At 55.8% G+C, this 24620-nt stretch overlaps 1 protein-coding gene across 6 annotated transcripts in view; it reads left to right on the forward strand.

The window, feature by feature from the left end:
• The window catches only part of SLC37A1 (solute carrier family 37 member 1), a 75345-nt gene extending 56051 nt beyond the window's left edge, over positions 1-19294 (forward strand). For all 6 annotated transcript variants that reach the window (XM_077879316.1, XM_077879313.1, XM_077879314.1 and 3 more), the window contains exons 13-20: positions 1043-1105; positions 1627-1712; positions 2689-2737; positions 3876-3949; positions 6678-6756; positions 14478-14575; positions 17792-17856; positions 18329-19294. In XM_077879316.1, the coding sequence (XP_077735442.1) occupies positions 1043-1105; positions 1627-1712; positions 2689-2737; positions 3876-3949; positions 6678-6756; positions 14478-14575; positions 17792-17856; positions 18329-18344 (530 nt within the window). In that variant the 3' untranslated portion in view covers positions 18345-19294. The remainder of the gene's footprint in view (positions 1-1042; positions 1106-1626; positions 1713-2688; positions 2738-3875; positions 3950-6677; positions 6757-14477; positions 14576-17791; positions 17857-18328) is intronic.
• The last annotated feature ends 5326 nt before the right edge of the window (positions 19295-24620 follow it).

Raw genomic sequence — 24620 nt, forward strand, 5'->3', positions numbered from 1 at the left:
AGCTTCTATGGAAAGAGAGCGTGAGCAGGGAGAGGGGAGAGACTCTCCAGCAGACTCTGCACCAAGTGCAGACCCTGACACAGGACTCGATCTCACAACCCTGAGATCATGACCTGAACCTAAATCAAGAGTCGGATGCATAGCTGACAACCACCCAGGCACTCCTTCACTCAAGATAATCCTTATGCCAAAGTGGCCTGTCTTGGGGCAGCCTGCCCTGGGCCCCGACACCGCATGTTCCCAGTGGTGGTAAGGACAAGCAGAGGTGGCCATAAGCCTGAGGCAAGAAGGCTGAGTTTCATAGGGACAGCAAGTTGAGGCAGTAAGGGGAGCCCCCCGACCTTAGGGGTGCAGAGTCTGTGGGACAGAGGGGGTCAGTAAGGAGCTGCTCCCTGTCGAGTGACTCCATTAGGGCAGGCAAGCCACATGCAGTGTAGACAAGCATCATACCTTCTTTTTTCTTCTGTTCCCTGTGATTGCAGAAGGGGTGACATTTTTAGGACTCTAGTCATGAATTGCTGGCTTTTCCAGTCTCAGTGATTAAAACAAAAAAATGTGCCACTGAGGACACCAGGAAAGGCTGGATTTGACCGGTGGTCCCAGATGCTCCCCGAAGCCCGCTTCTCCTGTGCCGGCCAAGCTGAATCCCCCGCAGAGCCCAGCGTGGCTTCCTCCTCTGCCGTACGAGGAGGCGCAGTCCCTTCCAGATTGAGGACCTCAGGGTCCTGTGGCACTCCCGTGGTGCCAGAGCCCCTTTGCACCAGGCAGTTCTTTGCACCAGCACCTTCTGTGCTGTGCCCAACCTACAGCTACCCCTGGGGGACACTGAACCAGAGGGATGGTAATTAGGCTGAGACAGGCAAATCCTCATTTCTTGCTAAAGTGTTTGGCTTTCGTCTTTTCTGCGCGTCCACCTACATAGTGAACTGTGGAGTCGACTCAGCTGCTCCTCCGTGTAAGCCATGCTTAGGAAACAAAAGAGTGCCACGTGTGGTCTTACGTGGCTGCGACTTGCTCACAGGGATACTTGTCGTTTTGTTAGATCACCTTGACGCCAGGCAAGCCGGGGAGCTCTCCACCCTGTTTGACGTGGGCGGGATCTTCGGTGAGTCCCTCCCTCCCTGTGGTACTTAGACGGAAACTGCCAAGGGTAGGTGTGCACCTGGGCCTGTGTTCTCTCTCAGCTGCCTTACTGTTGAGAGGGACGCGTTTCCCCAAAATGTTGCATCCCCCGAGTGGATATATGGCCGTCACTCCGGGGCACTGTCCCCTGTCCCGGCTCTGACTCACCTGGAACCAGTGTTCCTCTGGAAGCAGGGACCTGCCTCAGGGTAGGCTGCAGATGTCAGAGCCCCAGCAGTGAAGGGGCTTGGCTTCGGGGCCAGCCTAGAACCAGACCCACGACTTGCCCTGCTGTCTCACTGGGATATGCCCCCGGGTCACCCACCTCTGACCACAGCCCCACGAGGCTGGTTCACTGAGGCGCCTCCTGCTCATGGTGAATGTGGACAGGGATGTGGAGAAGAGGGTTCTCTTCTTGCTGCTGTCTTGTGTAGTCTGCTTTCTCTGGATGGGCTCTTGCCCTGGGCACCCAGGCAGCCCTGGACTCGCCCCTCTGCATTGCAGGTGGGATCCTGGCAGGTGTGATCTCAGACCGACTGGAAAAAAGGGCCTCCACCTGCGGCCTGATGCTGCTGCTGGCGGCCCCGACGGTGAGCCCAGCCCCGCCGCACCCCTGCCCTGTGTGGGCCCCGAGTCTCCAGAAGCAGCCACCCTCCCCACCAGCAAACACGGTCATATCTGGCCCGAACTCAGCCACGTTCATGGCTCATGGTTTCTGGATGCTGGCCATAGCCTCCAAACCCCTCCAAACCCCTCCGGGCCTTCCCAGCCCACTCCCCTGGACGCCTCCCATGGCCTCAGCATGTTGATGAGCCACCTCTTCACTCATCCCTGGCTCCCTGTGAGGTGCTCTATCCCTGTCCTCCCCATACAGGCCCTGCTCAGCCTTTAGGATGCCCGACCTCCCCAGGCCGTGCTGACCCTGCCCACTGTGGCGCTGTGTACTCCAGCTTTTCATGCATTTGATGGCACATGTCCTTGGGCGGGTGACCTTCTCTCTCTGGGCCTGTTTCCTCATCAGAGAAACGAGGGCGCCAGTAGTGCCCCCTCACGGAGTGAATGTGAGGGTTTCCCACTCAGTGCTGCGTAACAGTAACGATAATAATGGGACTAATGCAGTTACTCATCATCTCCCATCGTAAGCACCTGCCCGTCTGCCACCCTGCTGGGCTGTGTCCCCAGAACAGGCCTAGCTGCCAGGCACCCTGGAGCCTGGGACGCAGCCCAACAAAGACCCTCATAGAACCTTTGCTGAAGAAGCGTCAGTGTGGCCCCAGCGCAGGACCTCCTTGAGCAGCTACATCTGTTCAGGGAGGGGGACGGCTGTTCAGAGTGAGCCCGGGGAGAGCCGCCCCACCCCCAGCCCCATCCATCAGCCGTCCACCCCCCAGAGAGTGGGAGGTGCCACCAGAACCTGCATGGGGGGCAGGAGGCTGGGGACTCCAGGGCATCTTCACTCTCGGGTTGGCTGCCTGAGAACCCCCGGCCTGGCTTCTCAGAAGGACAGCCTCCTGGGCAGTCTTCAGCTTCCTGGAGTAACCAGTTCTCTTTTTATACCCGTGGCAGCTCTACATATTCTCCACCATCAGCAAAATGGGCCTAGAAGCCACTATCGGTGAGTCTATGAGGCCTTCCTTCTTCCATACTCGGTGCTCGTCTACACAGCTTGATGAAACAAAGTAAAACATCAACACAGAGGCACTTGGCTGGTGTCACTGAGCATATGGCATGGCTAAAATAGTCCCGTGTCCCTCCCCTGGTGGGACGCCTGCGCCCGCAGTGAGACCTGCCCATCCGCAGGTCTGAGAGCACAGGCCACCTGCCCCGGGGCCGGGAGGAGGCCCTCAGAGGAGCCATGTGCCCCCGGCAGGCAGCGGGCAGGGCCGCAGCAGCCCGAGTCCCGCACCCTTGGCGGGTGAGGACAGGCCAGGCAGGGGACGGACTCCCAGCTGGCATCCGTCAGCTGCCATTCTGAGAGCAGTTGCATGACACTGGAGGGCTATTTTTAACGTCCTGCAAGCAGCATTATCCGATTATGGCTCTGACACTTGGTAAATATTGTTTCTGTCTTAACAAGCTGGCAGCGCCGATTGGGAAGGAAGCAGGCTGTGTGGGATCCCGTTAGAAGTTATCCAGAAGGCAGGTTGCTGATGCGAGGACCATGGGGTTTCCTGTGACCCGTGGGTCCAGAAGCTTCTGCACAGAGTGAACCAGAGGCTAGGTTAGGAGAGTGAGCCTGAAGGACGGTGTAGAAACACGCGTTTCAGAAATCAGCGTGTTCTGTCCTCGGGAGCTGGGCTGGGTCTCCGGGTTCCCCACGGGGGCTGCCACCAGCGGGCACTGAGAGAGCCCTCCCTGTGGCAGAGAAGGCTGTGGCTGGTGTTAGCACACAGCCGGCATGATGACAGGGAGCACTGGCACCCCCAGGGCACGTCCAAGCTCGGGACACCGGGGTTCCGCTCGTTCCTGGGGCGTCGACAGCTGCCGCCCATTGAGGGTCAAGGAAATGGGAGTAGTACCAGGTCCTCCAGACCCGTCCAGAGCCTTCGGGGGAGTGTGACAGGACTTCCACACATACCCAGGCAGGTTTAAAGGAAGATGCTCACCACGCGTGGCCCAGCGGTCACCACTCCCCACTCCCCACCCATGCGTGGCACCAGGCTGCTCCCCTACGAGTGGCTGAGGCCTCAGGGGCTCTCCCAGAGGCCACTGTTTAGTACTAAATCTGTCCTTCTGGTTTCTGGTTCCCACAGCCATGCTGCTGCTCAGCGGGGCCCTGGTCAGCGGGCCGTACGCCCTGATCACGACCGCCGTCTCCGCCGACCTGGTGAGTGGCCACCCGTCTCAGCACCGAGCCAAGGCAGGCGCAGGTCATCTCTGCCGTTCTCGACAGAGGTGGTCACTCTTAGTAAAACGGTGTCTATGGGGGATCCCTGGGTGGCGCAGCGGTTTGGCGCCTGCCTTTGGCCCAGGGCGCGATCCTGGAGACCTGGGATCGAATCCCACATCGGGCTCCTGGTGCATGGAGCCTGCTTCTCCCTCTGCCTATGTCTCTGCCTCTCTCTCTCTCTCTCTCTGTGAGACTATCATAAATTAAAAAAAAAAAAAAAAAAAACGTGTCTATGTAGAAGCAGCTTTCTGCCTATGACTGATAGCCATGCTTTTTTAAGAGTCTTCTGAAGCCAGTGCAGAGCGGCGCTGCCCCCTCCATTCATCCACGATGGTGCCGAGCCCAGGGGAGGGGGCTCATGTGAGGCCCCAGGTCAGAAGCCAGCCTGCGGTGCTACCCTTGCCTAACCCCAGGGGCTGGTGAACGTGCACCCCCAAGCCCGCCCTGGAGGCCCAGATCTGAGCCCCAGTGGGGTCGGCTCTACCCTCTAGCTGCCACCCTCTGTGCCTGGCCCCCTGCTGGTCGGCCTTGGGGTCCACGGGGACCACTGACCCACTCTTCCCGGAGGAAGGGGCTGCTGACAAGGTGGCCTTGGACCCCTTGGAGGCAGGGCCACCCGCATCCACCTGACACGAGGGTCAGTTGACACAGTCATCAGATGCCACTGTCTATAGGGAACCAGGCTCCAAGATACAAAATCCTCTTTAAAAAGTCTTTTCCCTAAATAAATGGGAGAAAAGATACAAATCCCCTCCATAAAAGAATTTCTGTGGGTACTCTATCCTCGGAGAAGGGAACACACCTCACTCTCCTTAGGTGTGGGCTGCACACAGCGACTTCCTCTCAAGGGGAGAGGTCTCTCAAGGTCTGCAGGAGAGACCTGATAGACACCCCCGCTAGGGAACCAAGGTCAGCGCCGACAGTGGCAGTGCGTGTGACAGCATGCACCCAGGACATGTCCCACGGAGATGGCACGTCACCTGTGGCCTCCCTCCCAGACCCCCAGCCCAGTGTCATCATGAGCAGAGCATCCCACACATCCCAGCGTGGGGACGTCCCACTCCAGGCTTTGGCATCATCAGAAACTGGGGACGTATGAGGACTGTCACAGCCAGGGGGAGCCCAAGGGGATGTGATGGCCGCACATCGTGTGGTGTCCTGGACAGAAAGAGACCAAAGTAGACGTTAGATAAGAACCCACGTGATAGGTAATCCTAGCGCATCCATGCTGGGCCTTAATTGTGGCAGATAGAGCCAGCAGCATCCGCTGCGACCCAGGGAAGGTGGGTGCAGGGCGCGTCTGTGCACCCAGGATTACTCTAAAATTAAAAGCTTGTTTAAATTCATAAGCAGTCCCCCAGAGGTGGCTTGTAGTCTCGTAGGCAGGGTGGCCACCTCCTCAGGCCTCTGGTCCGGCCTCCCCGACGGGCTCCTGAGGCCCCTGGAACTTTCCTGGCCTGCAGGGACATGGCTTCCCTCCTGCACCTCTCTAGAGTCCTCCCAGAACCAGACCCAGAATTCTCCAACCACTCACTCATTCTCCTGCTGGGAAACCACGGCCAGCCCGTGTGGCTACGGACCCCACACCACGGTGGGCCCCGCACCTGCCCCCTACCCCTTATACCCCTCCTCTCAGGGCAGGGCACCTGCCCAGCGGCTCAGTGCACTGTCCTCAGCACCCAGGCCTTTTCACGCCCAAGACGGCCAGAGGCCCTGCCCTGACAGGTCAGCAGAGAGGAGCAGAGGGAGGGGTGCCGGGGAGTCCACCGGGCCGCAGACCTCCAGCAGCGGGCCCCCCGTTTGTGCTGAGGGAGTCCCCACACTCCTGTTTGCACGAGGCACAGAAAATTCTAGAAGGCCCCACACCAGACCCCTAATCTGCCCCGTGGGATCAGACAACAGAGACTCCAGAAAATGTGGCTTACGGGTGATTATCGCTTTGTGTGTGCGCTTTATTTTGTATACTTCTGTGTACACACACACGAGCATCTGTTGCTACAGGCCTGGGTTTATTTGTGTAGTTTTAGGCTTCCAAGCACTGTATCTCCCGTTAATTGTTTTCTTTTATTGTCCTCAGTGTGTGCTGCTTTCTCTCAAGCTTACATGTATTGCTTTTTGAGAACCAGAGCTCCTGATGGGTTGTCATTTAGGACTTGGTGACCCTCACATCAGCCCCTTGGGGCCTGCCCTCTTCCCCATCGTCCCTGGCATTTGCCGTGAACTGGTTTTCGGGTACTGCAGAGCCATCTGGCATGTTGTCACGGAAAGCCCCTCACGGGAATGTGGAAGTGGGCGTTGATGCTGGCACGGCTCAGGGACAGGGACGAGTGTCATCTGTGTCTTTATCTTCCACATTGGCTAGTGTGGTGTGCTGTGAGTAAATATTTGCTTAAGGGAACATTCTGAGAGTTCTTTAAAGCAGAATATGTTTGGACAGATATTTCTGATGATTTCTTACTGTTGAAAACCCTTAAACTTTGTGTATCTTTCCAAAGTAAGTTTGGAATGGAGCAGAGTTTAATTTTTCGGATGGAAAACACCCCATGCTTTGAATTGCTTTGCCAAGTTATTCGAGTAAATTGCTGTAAGGAGGCGCAGGCTTGTTTCTCACTGATGGTGCAAGAGGTTTGCTCTTTGCTCACGTTTGCTCTTTGCTCTCTTCTAGGGCACACACAAAAGTCTCAAGGGGAACTCCCACGCCCTCGCCACTGTGACTGCCATCATTGACGGGACTGGCTCTGTAGGTGAGTGGATATTTTTAGCTCTAAGAGGTTAATTGTGGTCAAAGGGAAACCACATTGTCACATCCTCATTTACAGATGTCAAGGATTTCAGTTGCTTTGGTAATACAGCACTGACTGGTCTTTTTTTTTTTTTCCTGCATTGAAACACTCTACAGTATTGTTATAATGCTTATTCTAAAAGAAAAAAAAAGAAAAAAAAAAAAGATTATTGGAGCACCTGGCTGGCTTAGTAGAGCAACTCTCGATCTCAGGGTTGTGGGTTCAAGCTCCGTGTTGGGCGTAAAGCTTACTTTAAAAATAAATAATGAAAATAAACAAATAAATAATAAGGAAATTAAAAAAAAAGATTTTTGTTGAATCTTTCAAAGATTACTTTTAGTTGGATTACTTTTAGTTGGATGAATATTATATCCATATTTAGTGGATATAATATCCACTAAAATATATGGATATTATATCCATATAATTATAATATCTTTTTTGTCCACAAATGAATTCAACACTGCAACTTAAAAACACAAAGGTTGATACAGGATTTGGGCATCAGAGTCTTAAAAATGGCAGAGTTCAGAAGAAAGAGCAGCTGCCATGTGACAGTTCTCTACAGACACAAGGAAGGAAAATGTAACGAAGACTTACAGAAACTCCCTTTTCTTAGTTAATTTTACAAACGGGACTTAATTCAAAATTTAATCTTCATACATAATAAATATGTGAAATCTAACTTGACAAAATGGAAAACTCACATCATGAATACGGTACTTACATGTGCTTAATAATACTAATAGTTTTCACTAATAGAAAAATATAGTATTCATAATTATTTGGGGTTCAGTTAGTATTTCAGTGGAGTTGCTAATTTATATTAATAAGTTATTATAAAAACCAGTTAAGAGCAATTTGATTAATGTACTTGCCACAGAGTTCAGGTAATTGTTACTGACAAGTTTAGATTACTTAATGTGAAAAGAAGTGCTAGATGTTGTTACTGTGAAAACCTAATCTTTTCTGAGACCGAACCATGACATGTGCAGACCACAGGAGAGCTCGTATGTGCAGCCAAAGAGTGAGGGCCACGGGTGGGAGGGTGAGGACAGCATCCCCACGTTCAGTGGAGGGGCTAGACGCTGCGTAGCAGAACACCGGCTCACCGTGATGCAACCATAACATTTCCAGTACATTATAGAATTTTCATCAACCATATTTTTAAGATTTCAGGTAGAAAAACATGATTCCAAAATACAATATTCAGATCGGTTTCAATATTCAAAAAGTTCAGTCCCCATTCACAAACAGATGAACAGCGTATTTATAAGACGAATAAAGTTTATAAATAAGTTTTTTTTATAAATTTATAAATAAGGGATTGGCTGGGCTTTGTAAAATATGAGCAGATGGAAAGCATGCGCACATCTGGGGGAAGTGGCCACGTAGGCGTCTGTCCGCTGGTCGGATGGCTCCAGAGGAAGGACAGACGGGACTCGTTGGTAATACTCTGCCTCTGTGTGAAAGAACGCGTGCTCGGGCTTTCACCTAAGCTACCTCTCGGCCCATGGGCCGCTGGTCCCCTGTTTATCACTCCCATTTCAAGATGGACAGGATCTTAACCAAACACAAAGGGCAGGAACACTGATAGGTCCCCAGGCATACAAGATTCAGGTGTTATCAGCCTCATTATGGTTCCTTTTTTTTTTAAGAGGCTCATGGGGGGGGGGGGGGGATTTATTTATTTATTTATTTTTGAGAGAAAGTACTAACAGGGAGAGGGACAGAGAGGGGAAGTAGTCTCCCACTGAGCAGGGAGCCCGATGGGAGCTCGATCCCAGGACCCATGAGATCATGACCGGAGCTGAAACCAGGAGTCAGAGGCTTAACCGACTGAGCCACCCAGGCACCCCTCGTTAGCGTTCTTGAAGCGCATTCAGTAGCATATTCTGGAGGAAAGAAAAGTGGCACAATAAGCAAGTCCTTCACTCAGAGACAGGCAGATGGGAACTGATACAGTGACAAGCGTGTTCTTACTGGCAAGTTAGAAGGCTGAGGGCAACATTCTTGACCTTACTTGAGCCTTCGTGCAAGGAGCACGTCCCTGTGACCGCTCCCGCCAGGGCCCCTGCCCTGCACCCGGCTCCTGTGATCCTATTCTGGTCCCTCTCCGGACGTGGGAAGCTGAGGCTCAGGAGGTTGGCTGGTGTGGCGCCCACGGCTGCCCGGGAGGATGTTGAGCTGCAGCCCAGGTCACCTGCTGCCCCAGGCTCCCTCAGCAGGGCGACGGTGAGAGAGGGCAAGCCAGGTGGGGAGGGCTACCTGGGCATGTGGGACAACGTCATAGCTGTAGAACTAAGCCCTTACCAGACTCAGGCGGCTCCGTAAGAACACAGTTCCCCCTGAGCCTGGCACCTGGGGCTGTCCTGCAGCACTGTGAGAAGCTGAGGTTTCTCTCGGTGGTGCCCGTGGCCCTGTGTGCTAGCAGGATAGAGACCGCCACCGTCCACTCCTGGACGCCCACTGTTGTCTTACTGATGCAGAATCTGAAGTCCTTCCCGCCGCTCTCCAGAGCCACGTGGCCTCCCTGCTGCTGCTCACAAATACCAGTGTGTGCCTGTGCAGGGCCCTTGCACGGGCTGTGTCCTGGGCCCGAGGAGCGCCCCTCGGGGAACCTCCTGCCTGGCCCTTGGAGTCTTGGCTCAGGTATCACACCACCCTCTCCATGAGAACTCTCGGCTGTCTGGAAGGTGGACCCACGTCACCCACACTCCAGGTGCCTCTTCCCTGGTGTCTCGTCTCCACAGCATGTTCTGCGTGTCTGCTACGTGGACCTGAACAGAAGCTGCTGCAGGTCAGGAGTCTCTGCTCTGTGCTCTGCTGACATCCCAGCATGGAGAAGCACCTGGAACATAGCGCTCACTCAGTAGAGGAGTGTGAACCGAAATGCCTGACTGCTCGGACCCCCAGGATGGCAGCCGGGGCCAGGCTGCCTCTGTCCAGGCTGCTGAGTTCACAGGGAAGGGCCAGCTCAGAGGGGCCTGGGCTCCCCGCAGCTCACACAGCTCCCCACACCTCGCTGGGATAGGACCGCCCACCTCTGGGTCACAGGAGCCCCATCACGCCCTGGCTGCCGTTCCCAAGGGCTCCCAGCTTACTTCGTGTGACAGGTGCCGCTTGTTCTAAAATGCACTAGGCAAGGTCACCGTTCTAAGGGGGCCAGGCCTGAGCCTCTTTTGCACCATCTTTGGATTGGGGGTGACTTTGAATTTGGGGGGCAGTGTTAGAAGCCACTCTCTAATGTTTAAAGTGAGACATTCCCCTCCTGGGCCACCTCTTAGGGGCTGGGGACGCGTCCAGAGAAAGGGAGGTGGTGCTGGGCCCGAGGCAGGTGTGTACGAGGCAGCACAGCTCCCGTCACGTAGCACGGCTGAGGCACATGCGGGTGGAAGTCAGGACGCTTCTGGGCGGAGCTCAGTTCTCAGGAGATCTGTGACTTTGAACCACCTTCTGTCCCCAGAGGACATCAGCCCAACTGCCACCATGAAGCCGTTTCTTTAAGCTCACTTGCACCTCTGCAGCAGCCCCGAGAGCTGTTTGATAGCAGAGGGTGACGGTTTACAAGGAGGGCGATTGAGTTAGGTGGAAAACCACATCTTTCCTGATATTCTTCGAAAAAAACAAGAGGGAGCGGAGGTGCCCAGCTGAGGTTGGAGAACGCGTCTGAGCCGCCAGTAGGAACCAAGGCACAGCTCTGAGCACCGTCCCCCCACGAAGGGCGGCAGAGGGGAACCACCTCCAACCTGGCCACTGACCTTCAGCGCGCTGGCCACGGGGCACCTGCAGCTTTGCCAGCCCCCCGCCCGCGGGCCCCCGGAAGCAGCGGCGATGGAGCAGGCTGCCCCTCTGCCATTTCTCTCCGTACGTGCTGCCCACGCTGGACAGAAGAAGGACCGGCTCGAGCTGAAATGCACAGCGGTCCGCAAATACCTTGCCCACGGAGTGTTCACCTGGACTCGTTTGCTCAGTGTCGTAAATTCTGGTTTTGACGCAGGCAAAGCTCAGCTCGTAGTAAACAAGCCAGTGTCGTCTTGCAGCTCACCAGGGCCATGCAGTTCCAGTGACACGGTCCACCTGTTAGGTGCGTTCCCAGGGTGCTTGGAGTCCCCTCCCTGTGGGACGCGAGGCTTGTGGTGTCTGTATGTCCTACACGGAGCAGCTACATAGAGCCCTGAGTTCTTTCCAGCTAATTTTCATTTTATCAAAGTAAAACGTGATGTAACTTTCGAGACCAGGTAGCCCTGCGAGCTAATTATGTAAAATGTCAGTCCTCGTTCTGGAAGCAGTCACGTCGGCTGTTCCCTCTGGTCTGACTTGCATACGAGTCGACAAGCCTCAGTCCCCGGCCTGACACTGTCTGCCGTCCTCCTAGGAAGGAGGCTGGGGCTCGGCGCTTGTGCCCCGCTCCCCTTCCCCATCCTCCTCAGTCAGTGCCTCGCATGGTGTTAGCTGTGCTCACTCTGAGCCAAGAAATACACTTTTTGCTGTCATGCTTGCTCCTTTGTTTCCCGTCACCCCCTTACAACCGTCAGCAGTGAGGGACTCCCTGGCCCCATTGCTCCCGCACCTCATCCCAGAGCCTCTTCCCCCAAATCCTGCGACCCCTTCCACCATGTGCCCACATAGGACCCATCTTCTAGCTCCGTGTCTGCTCCTCTTAGGTGGAGGAGACTTCCAGTGGCTTCCTGAGTAGTAGCTCATGGGAGGTGGAGCTTGGGGGCTGGGAGTCTTCGAGGTCTGGATCCTGCTCTAACTTGCGGATACGAATCCCAGGCTGAAAGTCCTTTTTCCTCAGGATTCCAGTGTCTTGTAGCTTCCATGGTCTCCGTTGAGAAGGCCATTGTCGCCCTCTCCCAGCCTTCGTTTCTGCGCTCCGCCTGCTTCCCCCGGGAACCCCTGGGCGCCTTCTTCATCCTCTGTGCCCAGAGCCCGGGGGGCCCACCCCACCCGGAGACACATGCCCTTCCTCTCTGCAGAATTGTGCTCTGTGTTTTCTTTGACGAGGCTCCCCTCCTGCTGCCTGGTTTTAATTCCTGGAAAACTGATTAGTCAGATATCTGTTAACCTTTCTAGGTTAATCCTTCCATTTTTTTTTCTTTTTCCCTTCTTTACTGTCTTTTTCTCTTTTCTCTGCTTTCTCAGAGATATTCTTGACTTTACTTTCCAACCTTCACTTTGGTTCTCACACATTAGTGTTTTTCTGCCCCCGTAGTACATCACACTTTTTGTGGGGTTTTTGTTTTTGTTTTGTTTTGGGTATTTTTATTTTGCAATTTTGTGCCGTTATTTGACAATCAGCAGTTAGTTCTCCTCCAGACTAACTGTTGATTTTTGAAAGTGGTGACAGCAACGTAGGTAACCAATGTAGAGAGCTTGCTTGGAGAGTCTTCATCCATGTTACATTTTCTGGACAACCGCATGTGGATACAGTATGGAACATTCCTTATCCCTTTGGCTCAGACAGCTTAGTTGAGCCTGGTGTCAGTGTGCACATGTGGGGCTCACCTCTCCTTCGTGGCGAATTTCTGGATCTCTTTGAGTGCCTGGGGGCACAGGGGGCACACTTCCTGAAACCGTTCCATGGATGCACTTGTGAACATTGATGGTGTGTTCTCTGGTCACTGCCTCAATGACGGCCCTCCTTGCCACTCTTCTTTGCAGGAGCCATTCTGTGGGGCCTGGCTGGAAAGGAAGAGCGAGCACAGGGTGTTGTGGGAGAGGAAAAGCCTGGTGCATCCCGTCCTTATTTCTTGGGTACACCTTGTGTTAGATTGAATCGTGAAATTGGTGATACTGGTTTTTGGGTGTAAATGTGAGAATATCATATGGTTCAACTTAATTTTCTAACAGTTCTCCAAAGGTGTTACAATTTCCTGAGTATTTTCTCCTCCCTGGTTTGTTTATTTCCTGTGGTTTCCCCTCCTCCCCGCTTGTGTGCGGCTTTCCTCAGACACAGATAAATGTGGCCAGCCCTTCACAGATTCGTATTTAAGAATGAGCCACCAAGCACTTATTAGAAACCCTTTCTGCGTGGGATGGCGTGTCCACACTGGTCTTCTCAGTTGTGGGATCCACCTGGAATCTGGAGGAGGAAACCCCCCTCAATGCCTGCTGGGGTGTGAGCCTCACACCAGCATACCAGCCATCACGTGGGAGGGTGGGCACCTGCTTGGTGGAAGTGGTGGCCTTCCCTCCATCCCCTGACTCAGTTGCTGCCTCATCTCCACCCGAATCCCCGAGCCCAGTGCCTCTGGTTCACAATTTCCAGGCTGAGGGGCTGCTGTCCTGTGAGCATTGGTGGCCGGGGGGGGGGGGGGGGGTCCCTGGAGTGATGTTGAGGAGGAGAAACCTGGAATCAAGAGAGTGGAGGGACAGACCTAATGGTTCATCATAAAAAATTCTCACCTGCTGCCCACCTTCCCTCTCCTTCCACCCCCACCCCCTTGCCTCATGTGCGTGGACAGGCCTGCCTGTGAACAAGGAGTCCTCTGGCTGTCTCTCTCTGAGCAAGAAGACTGGAGCCCGTGCCCTTGTTGTGCCCTTGAAAGTCCATCCTCCCAAGAATGGTCCTTCTCCCATCTGCCCTTCTCTTTGTGGGCTTATAAGTTGTTAAATTTATTTGTGGCCCATTCTGTGGTGCTGGGATGTGCCCAGATAAGCACACGTGAGCAGTGTACCGTGTGCATCTGGGAGCTCCTCTGAGACTTAAAACACACGCAAGCACTTCTCAGGTGTAAAAGTAGTAAGGGCTCCTTGTAAACACTTGGGACCACATTAGTACGTACAAAGTGGCAAAGACCCCAGAACTCCTACCTCTCAGGGTTAAGTGTCAGGATAAGTGGGTGTAAATTCTTCATACTTCTTACCATGCCGAAACGACGACCCATCCTATGCACGGGCCATAATCTTTCACTGTCACTCTTAGGACAATAAATACCCAAACTGCTGCCACATTCTTGGAGATCTTTGGGCATTTTGAAGAATATTTGCTTTCTTTCATCTTGATAGGGTCTCAAAAATCATTTTGACATAATTTTAGACTTACAGGAAAGTTGCACAAATAGAACAGGAGATTCATATATCCTACACATCATCTTTTTTCGTGCGCACACACACATACTTGTAACACGTTACACATACACGTAAGAAAAGTGTATGTGCATATTTTTCCCCCAAACCACTTAGGGGCAAATTCTGCCCCTTCACCAGGAACTGTGTATTCAGTGAGTGTTCCGTAAAGACAAAGGATCCCGCGGTGCAACCACAGCACCTGATTATCAGAACGAGGGCGTTAGCACCGATGCAGTATCAGCACCTACAAGCCTTACTCATGTTTTACCAAGTGTACGTTTCGTAACATAATCATATCTAAGGTTGTGCATTAGATTGATTTCTTTAATAAAGTCTTTAATTGGTATTGTTGGATCAGAAGGATGAATGTTTTAAGGTCAGAACATATTTCTAGATTTGCTTCCAGAAAGAGGTTTCCCAGCCACGCCCGCACGGTACTGGGTATTTGTGAGCTTTCCACCCCCAGCAGCCTGGGTTTTTGTGGTGTCAGTGTGTTTCTTTAACCTTAAGCACCGGTCTGTACTCAATGGGGCCTGGGTACTCCAGTCAGCCACCTTCCAGAGTCTTCCTCACACAGCTCACATGTGTCCCTTTGCCCCTTTCAGGAGCAGCCCTGGGCCCCCTGCTGGCCGGGCTCCTGTCCCCGTCTGGATGGAACAACGTGTTCTACATGCTGATGTTTGCTGACGCCTGTGCCTTACTGGTAAGTCTCCTTGGTTGTTGTCCGAACACTGGTGGTGCTGCCTCCCGGGGACCCGCGGTCCTCAGGGAGGCTTGGCCTGCGGCAGAGCCTGACTGCCCTGAGCGCTCGTGATTCCTCTTTGTGGTCTGAACAAAACGTTGTCTGAACAAACGTCAGAGCAGACGCAGGCCCGACCGTGGCTCTGCAGCTTCAGGCAGCATGGTAGCGACACACAGAGCAAGGGGCACCCTTGCGTGGGACCCCAGCCCTGTGCGTCGTCTGTGGGTGGGTGTGCGTCCACCCACTCTGTTCTGCAGCTCCACGTTGGTTAAATGGGCATGACAACAGCTCCCAAGACAGGATTATCGAGGGGACTGGGGGAGACAGCAAGCTGAAACCCACCACCTACCAGGTGATCCCTGTCGCCCCAGCACTTCTCCTGCATCCAGCAGCCCCCTGGGGAAGTTGCCAACTCCCAGCACCCAGAGGGATGAGAAAGAAGGAGCAGAGGCTATGGGTGCAGGCACCTGGTGCTTCTGTTGGCAGCCCCAACTCTCTAGGCAGCTGCACTAAGACCCAGGGGTGCTGCAGGACAGAAGGAGCAGGCACAAGCCAGAGGCATGCAGCGCATACCTGAGAGTGGCTGGTGTGCACAGAGACCCCGACCTGGGGCCAGGCACCTCCTCTTGCTTCACCAGAAAACACCCAAGGAGAATGACTTCAGGGTTTGGAAATATCAGCTCTGTCGAGCCAATGAAAGTCCCGTATTTTCATTTTGGGGCTGTTACAGCTCCCCGTTTCATACAGAAACTCATAGGCTGTTCCTCAGAGGATTTGTTCTAGGGTTTTAGTTAAGTCCCCACATCACTTGACCTAAGTGGCAAGGAGACTTCCATCCGTAGGGCTGTTCAGAGACTGGAAACTCTCCCTCACCAATGCCAGGGAAAATGTACCACGCTTCCTTTTAAAAGCCCAGCCAACCCTGAGGAAAGGGAGGGTAGCCACAGGCCCCAAACCCAGGCAGCATAAATAAGTGCTAAGGCTCTGGCTGGAGCAGCTGGGCGAGTCGTCAGTCTCAGAAATGGAGGGTCCAGGGGTTGGGCCCCCCGGGGAGAGGAGGTGGGGTGTCAGGCCTGCACCAGGGGGAGCTGGACACCAGGACCCTCAAGGGCTCCAGTGGGCAGCTTATTAGGCAGCACTGGCACATTGGTCCAAGAAGACAGGATCAGATAGACATAAAATGAGCATACGTGATGCTACAGAAGATGTCAGAGAAGGAACGGAGTTCATGGGGACAGCAGGAAGCCCCAGGGAGCGGCACAGAGAGGCGGGTGGTGGGCAGCATTAGAGAGAGACCAAGGACGGGACAGACCCAGTGGATCTGCCCGGAGGCCCTGGGTGGAGGGGTCTGGAGATGGGGATGGGGCTCAGTTGATGACAAAATAGCTGACAGTTTGCGGGAATGAAAAGCAGGGCTGTGCGGGCGGAACCCAGGTGGGTGTACACGTCCAAACGGGTCTGTGAACGGCCTGCGCCGGGCCGCCAGCTGCGGGGCTCGCAGAGTGGACAGCACACGTGACACGTCACAGTTCAGGAAGGGCAGAAAGGGAATGTGAAAATACCTGGCAGGAGAATAACAACCGGCTGTCGGGGTTAGGTGAGAGAGACCCAGACGAAGAAGTGTCAGGAGAGGGGCCGTCCCGCACCCAGGGAGGAGTCGGGAGCGGCACAAACACCAGACATACCTCTTCTGTCTGCTGGTCAGAGACCAGTTGCACCTCCCAAGTCAGACTGGGAACCCCAACAACTTGGGCGGGTCACCCGTGGGGTCAGACCCAGGCACCTGCGGGACTGTCCGTGGAGCATGACCAGCGCCTGGTGGCCATGCCGTCACATGCGTAGGCTTACCCCTGCAGACCCGTGTCTCGGGGGCGCCTGCAGACACAGCACGTGGTCACACGCTGGCATACGACCTTTGATCTGCAGGTTCGTCGCTACTGCAGTGTATTTCATGCCACGCAAAACACTGGTCACTTTCTCCCCCTTCCCTCCTGTGATCTGCTTAGCAGAACCCTGGGCTCCTCCTGCTAACCCTTCACACGTAGCACTTGGTGGCATGTGTATCGCTCAGCTGCCAGCTCCGGCCGAGCAGCCTGATGCTAGTGGGCCGGAGGCTCAGACTCCAGGGTCAGCTTGCTCAGCAGAAGTGTCACTGTCGCCGCCAGCCCCGTACTTAGCACCTGACACGTTCCCCGCTTCCCCTAACTGTACGCGCACAGGACGGAGCACAGCAGCCGACCGCACTTCTCTGTGGGGGACACACCTGTTCTCTCTAGCCTGAACTCCGTCTAAGAGGGCATCCTGGGCTCCTCCTTGAAACTTGAGCCCGAGGACGATGCATGTCCCCGCCTCCTCGAGCTCTGGCCTGAGGCTGGGTCCTGTGGGGCTGTGTGGGTTTTAACCTGTGCTGGGCCTCTGTCAGCCCACTAGGCCCTCCTGGGCCTGAGGGCACCTGCTGCCTCGTAAGGGAGCCTCCTGTGGGGCTGGCGTCCACCTGCAGAAAGACCAGATCCACAGCCGCAAACCAGCTACCCGGAGGGGCGCTTTGTCGCTGGTCTGACTCTAGACGGACTCGGCCCCGTGAGCGTGTAAAGGAGCTCGAGGGAAAGGTGGCAGGTGAGGCAGAGCTGTCCCTGGGTTACCCCCACAGCGGCTGCGGGGGCTGCGAGCAAAGGTCCCGGTGGAGCCAAGTGCTCCCCCAGAAGCTTCCAGATGAAACTCGGCTGCTCCAAAGACAGCCTGGTCAGCCTCCGAGTGCCGGGCCCAGGAGGTGGTCCCCTGGCTTTCAGAGTCCGGCGTGCGGCTCTCCAGTACCCCCACCCAGTGTCTCCGTGATGGTGGGCCACCTTGTCTTTACTCTCTGTTTCCAATCTGGATATTTTATGATCGGACTCATTTCATTTCAAGGCTATCTTGATCCGGAAGGTTTTAGGCTGAAATCTGTCCTAATGGCCTTACCTCTAGACGCGCGGCCTCAGCGGGACTCACAGGCCCTCAGCCCCACCCAGGGGCCCGAGCCTCAGGCTCCTGCTGCCCTGTGGGCCTCTGAGCCCTTTATGTCCAGAAGGAGCCCCCCTGCTCCCCACGTGGCAGCTGGGCTTCCGAGGGCGCCGCCGGTTCGCCCGACGCGGGCTCCCTGCCGACAGTAACGGCCTCTCCTCTTCGTTTTGGGTGCAGTTCCTGATCCGCCTCATTCACAAGGAGCTGAGCTGCCCGGGGTCGGCGACCGGGGACCAAGTTCTGTAAGTGCCCCCCGCACCAGGTCAGAGGGCAGCTCTAATGCTGCCCTGCTCACCTGCCTTCCACACCTGGCCTTTCCTAACCCGACAGAGGACAGAAAACCCACCCGCTGCCCCTGACCTTACACATCTCGGTCACACTCATTGCTCCTAATAAATGCCTCAATGCGCCTGCGATCGTGATAACCCTCCTCAGAACCTGAGACCAGCGTCAGGGAAATTGCCTTCCTTGTGGTCTTTGAGCTGCAGCTTTGTCAGAACAAAAATAGCCCCAGAGCCAGCCGGGCGCCCTGCTTGCGCTCCTGTCTTCCCTCCTCAGTCCCCCAGGGCTGCAGGGTGGGCCGGGTGGCTTCAGAAGACCCCAGCGGAAGGGTGAGAGGCTGGCCCTGGGAGGGTGTGTGCGTTCGGCAAACTCCGTGTCTGTCCTGTGACCCTTGCTGGCTGTGTCACCAGCTGCTCCTTTATCCCCTTCCAGATCCAAGGAGCACTGACCACTCGCATGCCCTGGAGGGAGGCTGGGCCCGTCCTTCACAAACTGTCAAGGAAAAGTTCAAATAAAGGATCCTGTGTTGGAAAGAATGATTTACCCTTGCCTTTTGCACACACACCTGGAAAAGACCCAAAAGCCACCTTGAGAAGTCCAGGTACTATTTCAGGAGAGCCGTGGAGCCCACGACAGCGGCAAGAAGGTGCGTGGGAAGTGCTGTCGCCACAGTCGTCGTCCCACTGTCACACTTCCACTGTCGTCCCAGTTGGAGCCTGGGACACACGGCAGCTGCTCGGGGGCTGGCGGGTGGTGCTTGGGCGAGCCTGCGTCTCTCAGGTGTTGCAGTTTGTTAGAGCAGGTGAGCCCTGCGCCCACAGGGACCTTCCCAGGCGTCGCCTGAATCAGCTGCGTGGGGACTGGCTACCCCCACGGGCACGAGAACGCAGCCAGCACAGAGCCCTGCCTCTGGAGGGACAGGAGAACCCTGACACCTGGATCTGAAACCAGGGTGGGCCTCAGAGCCCTCACGTCACCCGGGACACTTCCCCACCACTTCCCTGTCTACACGGGCCTGAAAAGCAGGCGTCAAGAAGCGAGCAGCCGGGAAGCCAAGGCCCGGGGACATGCCCGACGTCTGAGCTCCAAGGCGGCTGCCACTGCTCGTCCCTGCAGGTCTCAGGGAGGACGTGGTGGGGGTTGGCGGGCCCGGTGCCCCGACATGTTTCACTTCTCGACGCACCAGGCGCCTGGAACTCTCTTTAGCGATGTAGCACCAGTGTGGGTTTATTTATTTAAGATGTGGTACGTGGTTTAGAAGTTTAAGAAATGTAAATGGCATTTTGTTATTTATTAAGACAAACTCTGTCCTCTGGCCACTTGGTTTCCCACTTGTTGCCTAACAAAATACTTAATCTGCTCTTTGAAATAAAATGTTTTTTTAAAAAAAAAAAAAAACTCAAGCAGCGTGTTGACTGTGTCTGCTCACGTTTCCATTATGTTAAAAAAAGAACTTCCAACACTACGTGTCCTTGGTTTTCTCGCAGTAGAACACACTCAGCAGTTCTGCGGGGAAGCTGAGGCCGTTTCCAGCAAAGCAGAGCCCACCCTGCTCGGGTGCCGGCTGAGCGCACGCCTGGCAACCAGAGTCTGGGTATTTTGTAAACCCTGCGACGCACGAGAGAAGCAGGGCTGCACCTGGAAGCACGGTGTGGTGCAGGCTTTCGGAGGACCTCCCCAGAAACGGGCAACGGGCTCCTCGTCCGTCCACAGTGCAGAGGGCCACGGCTAGGAGTCCAGCCCGGTTCCCTGTCGTCCCCACGGAGGCGCCGGCTCCGGGCTCTGCAGAGAAGGGAGGGCCAGAGAGATGAGGGCTCTTCTGGTGGCTGTCGCCCTCCCCAGATAGGCTTGCTTTGTTTAATAGCAAAGGTGGCGTACACGTTTGAAAGTTCCCGCTACTAGAATGAGGTTCGGGTCAGCACTGGGTGGATCCTGCAGTTTCTAACACATGGTCCACTTCGCAAACAGGGTTCTGGTTCCTTCTGGTTCCTTCCATCTGTGTTTGCTCTTCACCTCGAGCCCACACGCTGGGGCCACTCCTTTTTGCCTTCCCTCCCCATCCTGGGTGTAAGCACCTGGTGCCGCCTGGCCCCAGGGCCCCTTGCTGTGTCCCCTGCAGCCTCCTGCTGGCCACCCAGCCCCTGTACTGGGTGCCCAGTTTCAGCATGGACTCAACACAGAGAGGGAGGAGGTGGGCACAAACGTGCATTCGCTGATGCACAGAGAATCCTTTCTCGTGACGTTCAGGAGCCCCCCTGCTCCCCGCCCCGCAGAAGGTTCTCCCTGAGACCTGAACATCCCGCCCTGTATGCCCGGAAAAGGCCTTGGGAAGACCCGCTTCACTTCTGCCCCCGTCCCACAGCACAGCCACCGCCGGTTGTGGCTCAGCAACAGGAAGCTTTGGGGTGACCATTTTCCCCGACTCTGTTAGGCACTCTTCCACCACCCACAGAGAAAGGCCACTCTGCGCCCCGGAGCCGGCTCTGGGAGCCCCGGGCTCACCTGTCGAGATGCAGAGTCGACATCTGAAAACGAGGAGTACACACACAGCCACTGTGGAAAGCAGTTCCGCTGAAACGCATGCAGATCCGTGAATGGACGCTCTCATCGTCACTTTTAAAGGAAAAGGTATCCGACTTCAATAGAAGAATCCATCTTTGTTTCACCCTGAGCAAGAAACCGAGATGATTTCCTTCTGCAAATAGCTGGGCTGTGTTACGTGCAGGCTTGCACCCTCATGGAAGTGTGACTCTGCCTTCCATGAATCTGTACGTCCCTAAGATTTTCCTATTCAAATCCGACCAAAAAAATTAAAAAAAAAAAAAAAAAAAAAAAAAAAAAAAAAACACTGAAATGCAAGCTTGTGATAGAGGCAGTGAAAGAGCCGAGAGCAGGAGCAGAGCCCTTCTGAGGTAACGTGCCCGGAAGCTCACCCCCCAAGACCGGAATCAGAACCACCTCTCCAACTGCTTTATGAGACCCAATAAAAACTAATCATCAGAAAAAATGAACTGGAAAAACACAAGTCCTAACACCTGTTAGACTGAACAGACACCATGCCCGTTGCCGTAGGAGTTTGTAAACGCCTGCTCCGGTCTCTGCGTGTCGTGAACCTCCACGGCTGGCAGGCCGGCAGGTGAGCAGGAGAGCGGCTCACGGACGGGCAGCCCATGCTGGGTGCTGACCGGGGCACAGGGGTCCAGCGTGGTGCAGGGCACGGGGCTTGGAGGCTGCAGCGGCCGCTGTGAATTACTCACAGGGTGTCATAGGGAGTGTCCCTGAGAAGCCGCGGTGGCCTGACTCCCAGGGCACCCCTGGGCCTGCCGGGCCGGGAGCTGCAGGCTCCTCTCCAGCCAGCGCCCAATGCCGAACGAAAACCTGGGCCCTTTGTTCAGAAGGTAGAACACGGTGCGGTTCAAGGTACTGAGATAGAAAGTGTTACCGTGTCTTCTGCTCTAGGAGGCGGCAGGAGGAGGGATCTCGGGGACCCAGCACCTGCTCCACTGTCCCACCCGACATTCTGTTAGAAACCACAACTCCGAGATCACGTTACTCAGAACGTCCGCATGGGGATTGCAGCGCGGTTACCAGGCCTTCTGGGCGCAGGGCCCTTGCGGCTGCAGGGTCACGTGCCAATGACGCCGTCCCACCGACACCCCACCCAGACGGAGATTAGAACGGAGATTGCAGGGTGGGCTGGTCCCAGTCTTGTCTCTGACACCCCCGGGGCCAGTGTCGGGGGTGTGTTCCCTTGGCGTCCCCTTCCCCCGGTGGTGCCACGTTGACACTACGCAGCTATTTCACATTACGTGCCACCATGTGAGCTCCCGCTCCCAGAATGTTCCAGATGCCCCTCCCACTAACGCTTAGTCTCGGGGCTCTGAGCTCATCCTTCAAGGCCGGCTTTCAGCCACCCCCTTCGCCAGCCAGTGTGGGGTCATTGCCACCAAAGGTGCGCAGGGACGAGGACCAGGGGGCACGCCGCCCCGACAGGTGGGGGGCTGGGCCGCACCCTCACTTGTTACTGCCCCAGAGGCCCCTGCCCCCCTTTGGAGATGTAACCTGAGTCGGAATTCATGCCTGATCTGCCCCTGATGGCATTTGGGGCCAACGAGCTCAGAGACACTGAACGTGTCACAGGTCACCGTGCCCAAAGCCTGAAGAAGCTGGGGGTCTCGGGCCGTGGTGCCCACACCCCACAGTGTCCTAAGGCCACCAGAAGGAGCAGCGCGTGCCTGCCTCAGGCACTTCGTTTTTATAGTTTCAGATGCAGGGAAAATTCACATAACGTGCTAAAGCGTGTGCTCGGGCGGCTTTTGGCGCCTGCACGACGTTCTACAAGCACAGTGCTCTGGTTACAGCTTCTCGTCACCCTGTGCCCACTAAGTGCCACCCCAGCCCCTCCTCCCCCAGGCCCTTCGCATTTGAAACGAGGGTTTTCTTTTTTTTTTTAAGATGTTTTTATTTCTATATTCATGTTAGAGAAAGAGAGGGAGAGAGAGAGGCAGAGACACGGGCAGAGGGAGAAGCAGGCTCCATGCAGAGAGCCCGATGTGGGACTCGATCCCGGGTCTCCAGGATCACACCCTGGCCCAAAGGCAGGCGCTAAACCGCTGAGCCACCCAGGGATCCTCTGAAACGAGGGTTTTCAAATAGATTGGCTCCAGGGCACCTTTTAGCACTAAAATTCTAGAGCTTAATGTCTGAGAACTAGCACTTCCTCTATGGACGTGCGGGTTCCTTCGTTTGTTAAGTATCAGGAAGAAACCCAGCGGCATCAAAGTCTGCTGTCACGTTGTATTACCCGCCCGCTCCTCGCAGGTGACGGGTCCCGGGTCCACGGACCCAGCAGACCTCGCTGAGCTGACGCTGTCCCAGGAAGCACGGCCGAGTCCCGCATGGGCCTGGGGGTCTCCGTCCCACACCCACCAGATTTGGCCGCAGCTCCGTCCCCCCACGCCCCCACAACCCTGGTGGCAGAGCGTCCATCGGGGCTGCCGCACACACGGGCGGGGGGGACATGTGCCACCCACACGGGCCCAGAGGCGAACTCGCCCTGACTTCCCGGGGAAAGACGCCCTGTTTAACCTGAGGCAACGGTGCCCGTTTCCCAGCACGTTCGGAGTCGCTTGCCATGACCTGTAAGAGGTAAGTGCCCGCTGTGCACCTGCGCGGAAAGCCACCGGGTGGCGAGGGGCCCCAGGTGTCGCGGGTCGAGGCGCCGGCTAAGGGACGGAAGGCAGCTGTGTAGATCCTTCTGGTTCCCGGACCCACATCCGCCTCCTTCCAGGGCTCCACGGGCCAGGAGACGGGGCGCCGGGAAGGCGATTTCCGGCCCATCCAACGAAGGGTCTCCGAGAGCTCGGGCGCTGACCGGCGTGCAGGAGCAGTGCTGATGTGCCCACGCGCGGCCTCTTGGCGTGCACGCGAGTCCATGCGCCCCCTTCCTGCCCAGGCCGAGGCCCCTACGCCGTGGTCCTGAACATCCTTTCCTCCCTCTGCTCTCTGGATCTTACTGACTGGTGATCTCCCGGGGGTGCCCGTCGGCTGGCAGGCAGGGCTGGGACACACCGCGCGACCCACGGGTGGGTTTAGACTCTTGCTTTGTTACTGTGAGTAAACTAAGCACATGTCCTAAAACAGGCAGATAGGCCTGGCCAGAACATGTCCTTTTGCCTCAAAACAGTGGCGACTGAGAGCCCCGCGTTGGTCCGTGCCTTCCGCGCCAGCCGCAGGTGCTCGGGTGGACGCACGAGAAGCGGGTGGCCTGTTGGAAAGCCGCGGGGGCCGGTGCTCACGGCATCCCCTTGTCTGACCCCGCAGACAGGTGCGTCCTCTCCACCCAGAGAACCAGAGCCAGGCCCGGGAGCCCCGGTGGGTCACAGATGATCATTGCGCGGCCACGGAGCCAGGATCCAGCACAAGGAATAAAGCATTAGCAGCACCCCAAAACAGCCCCGGGCCCCCCGCCCGCACAAGTCAGCATTGCTCTGGCCGTACTGGTTTGCACTTAGCCCGGGAGGCAGGCGGAGCGTCTTTCCGTGTCCCGTGGGCCACACGGGCTGCACCCTGCGCCATCCTCGGCTGCGCGACGGTGCCCTGCCGGCTGCCCCTCGCCAGCCCCCTGACGTGCAGACCACTTTCTAGACCCGTGGCTGCGCTGCAGCGTCAGGTGGCCGACGCTGACCCAGGCGCGGCTGGAGGACCTGGTGGGGTGTGGCCATCTCCCCTCTGCTGGAGATTACCTTCGACGGGCTGGGGTGCCTCGATCCGCCCAAAGGCCTGGCGCACAGCACTGAGGTTTTCCTGACGGACAAGAGATCCTGCCTGTGGACCGCGGGGTTGGCTCCTGCCCGAGAGTGAGTGCATGTGTGTGTGAGTGGTTTGCGTGTGTCTGTGTGTAGTGTGTGTATGTGTGCATGCATGTCTGTATTGTGTATGTATACGATGTGTGTGTGCATTGTGTACATGTGCGTGTATTGTGTGGTGTGTATGTGTGTGCATGCGTGTCTGTGTGTGCATGTGTGTGGTGTGTGACTGTGTGGTGTGTGTGCATGTGTGTGCATCTGTGTATACGTGTGTGTGGGTGCATTATGTGTGTGTATACATGCCTGTGTGCATGTATGTGGTGTGTGACTGGCGTGTATGCATGTGTGTGCATACATGTCTGTGTGTGTGCATGTCTACGTGTATCTGTGTGTATACACGTGTGTGTGTGTGGTAT

This window comes from Canis aureus, chromosome 30, assembly GCF_053574225.1.
Source record: "Canis aureus isolate CA01 chromosome 30, VMU_Caureus_v.1.0, whole genome shotgun sequence".
Lineage (NCBI taxonomy): Eukaryota > Metazoa > Chordata > Mammalia > Carnivora > Canidae > Canis > Canis aureus.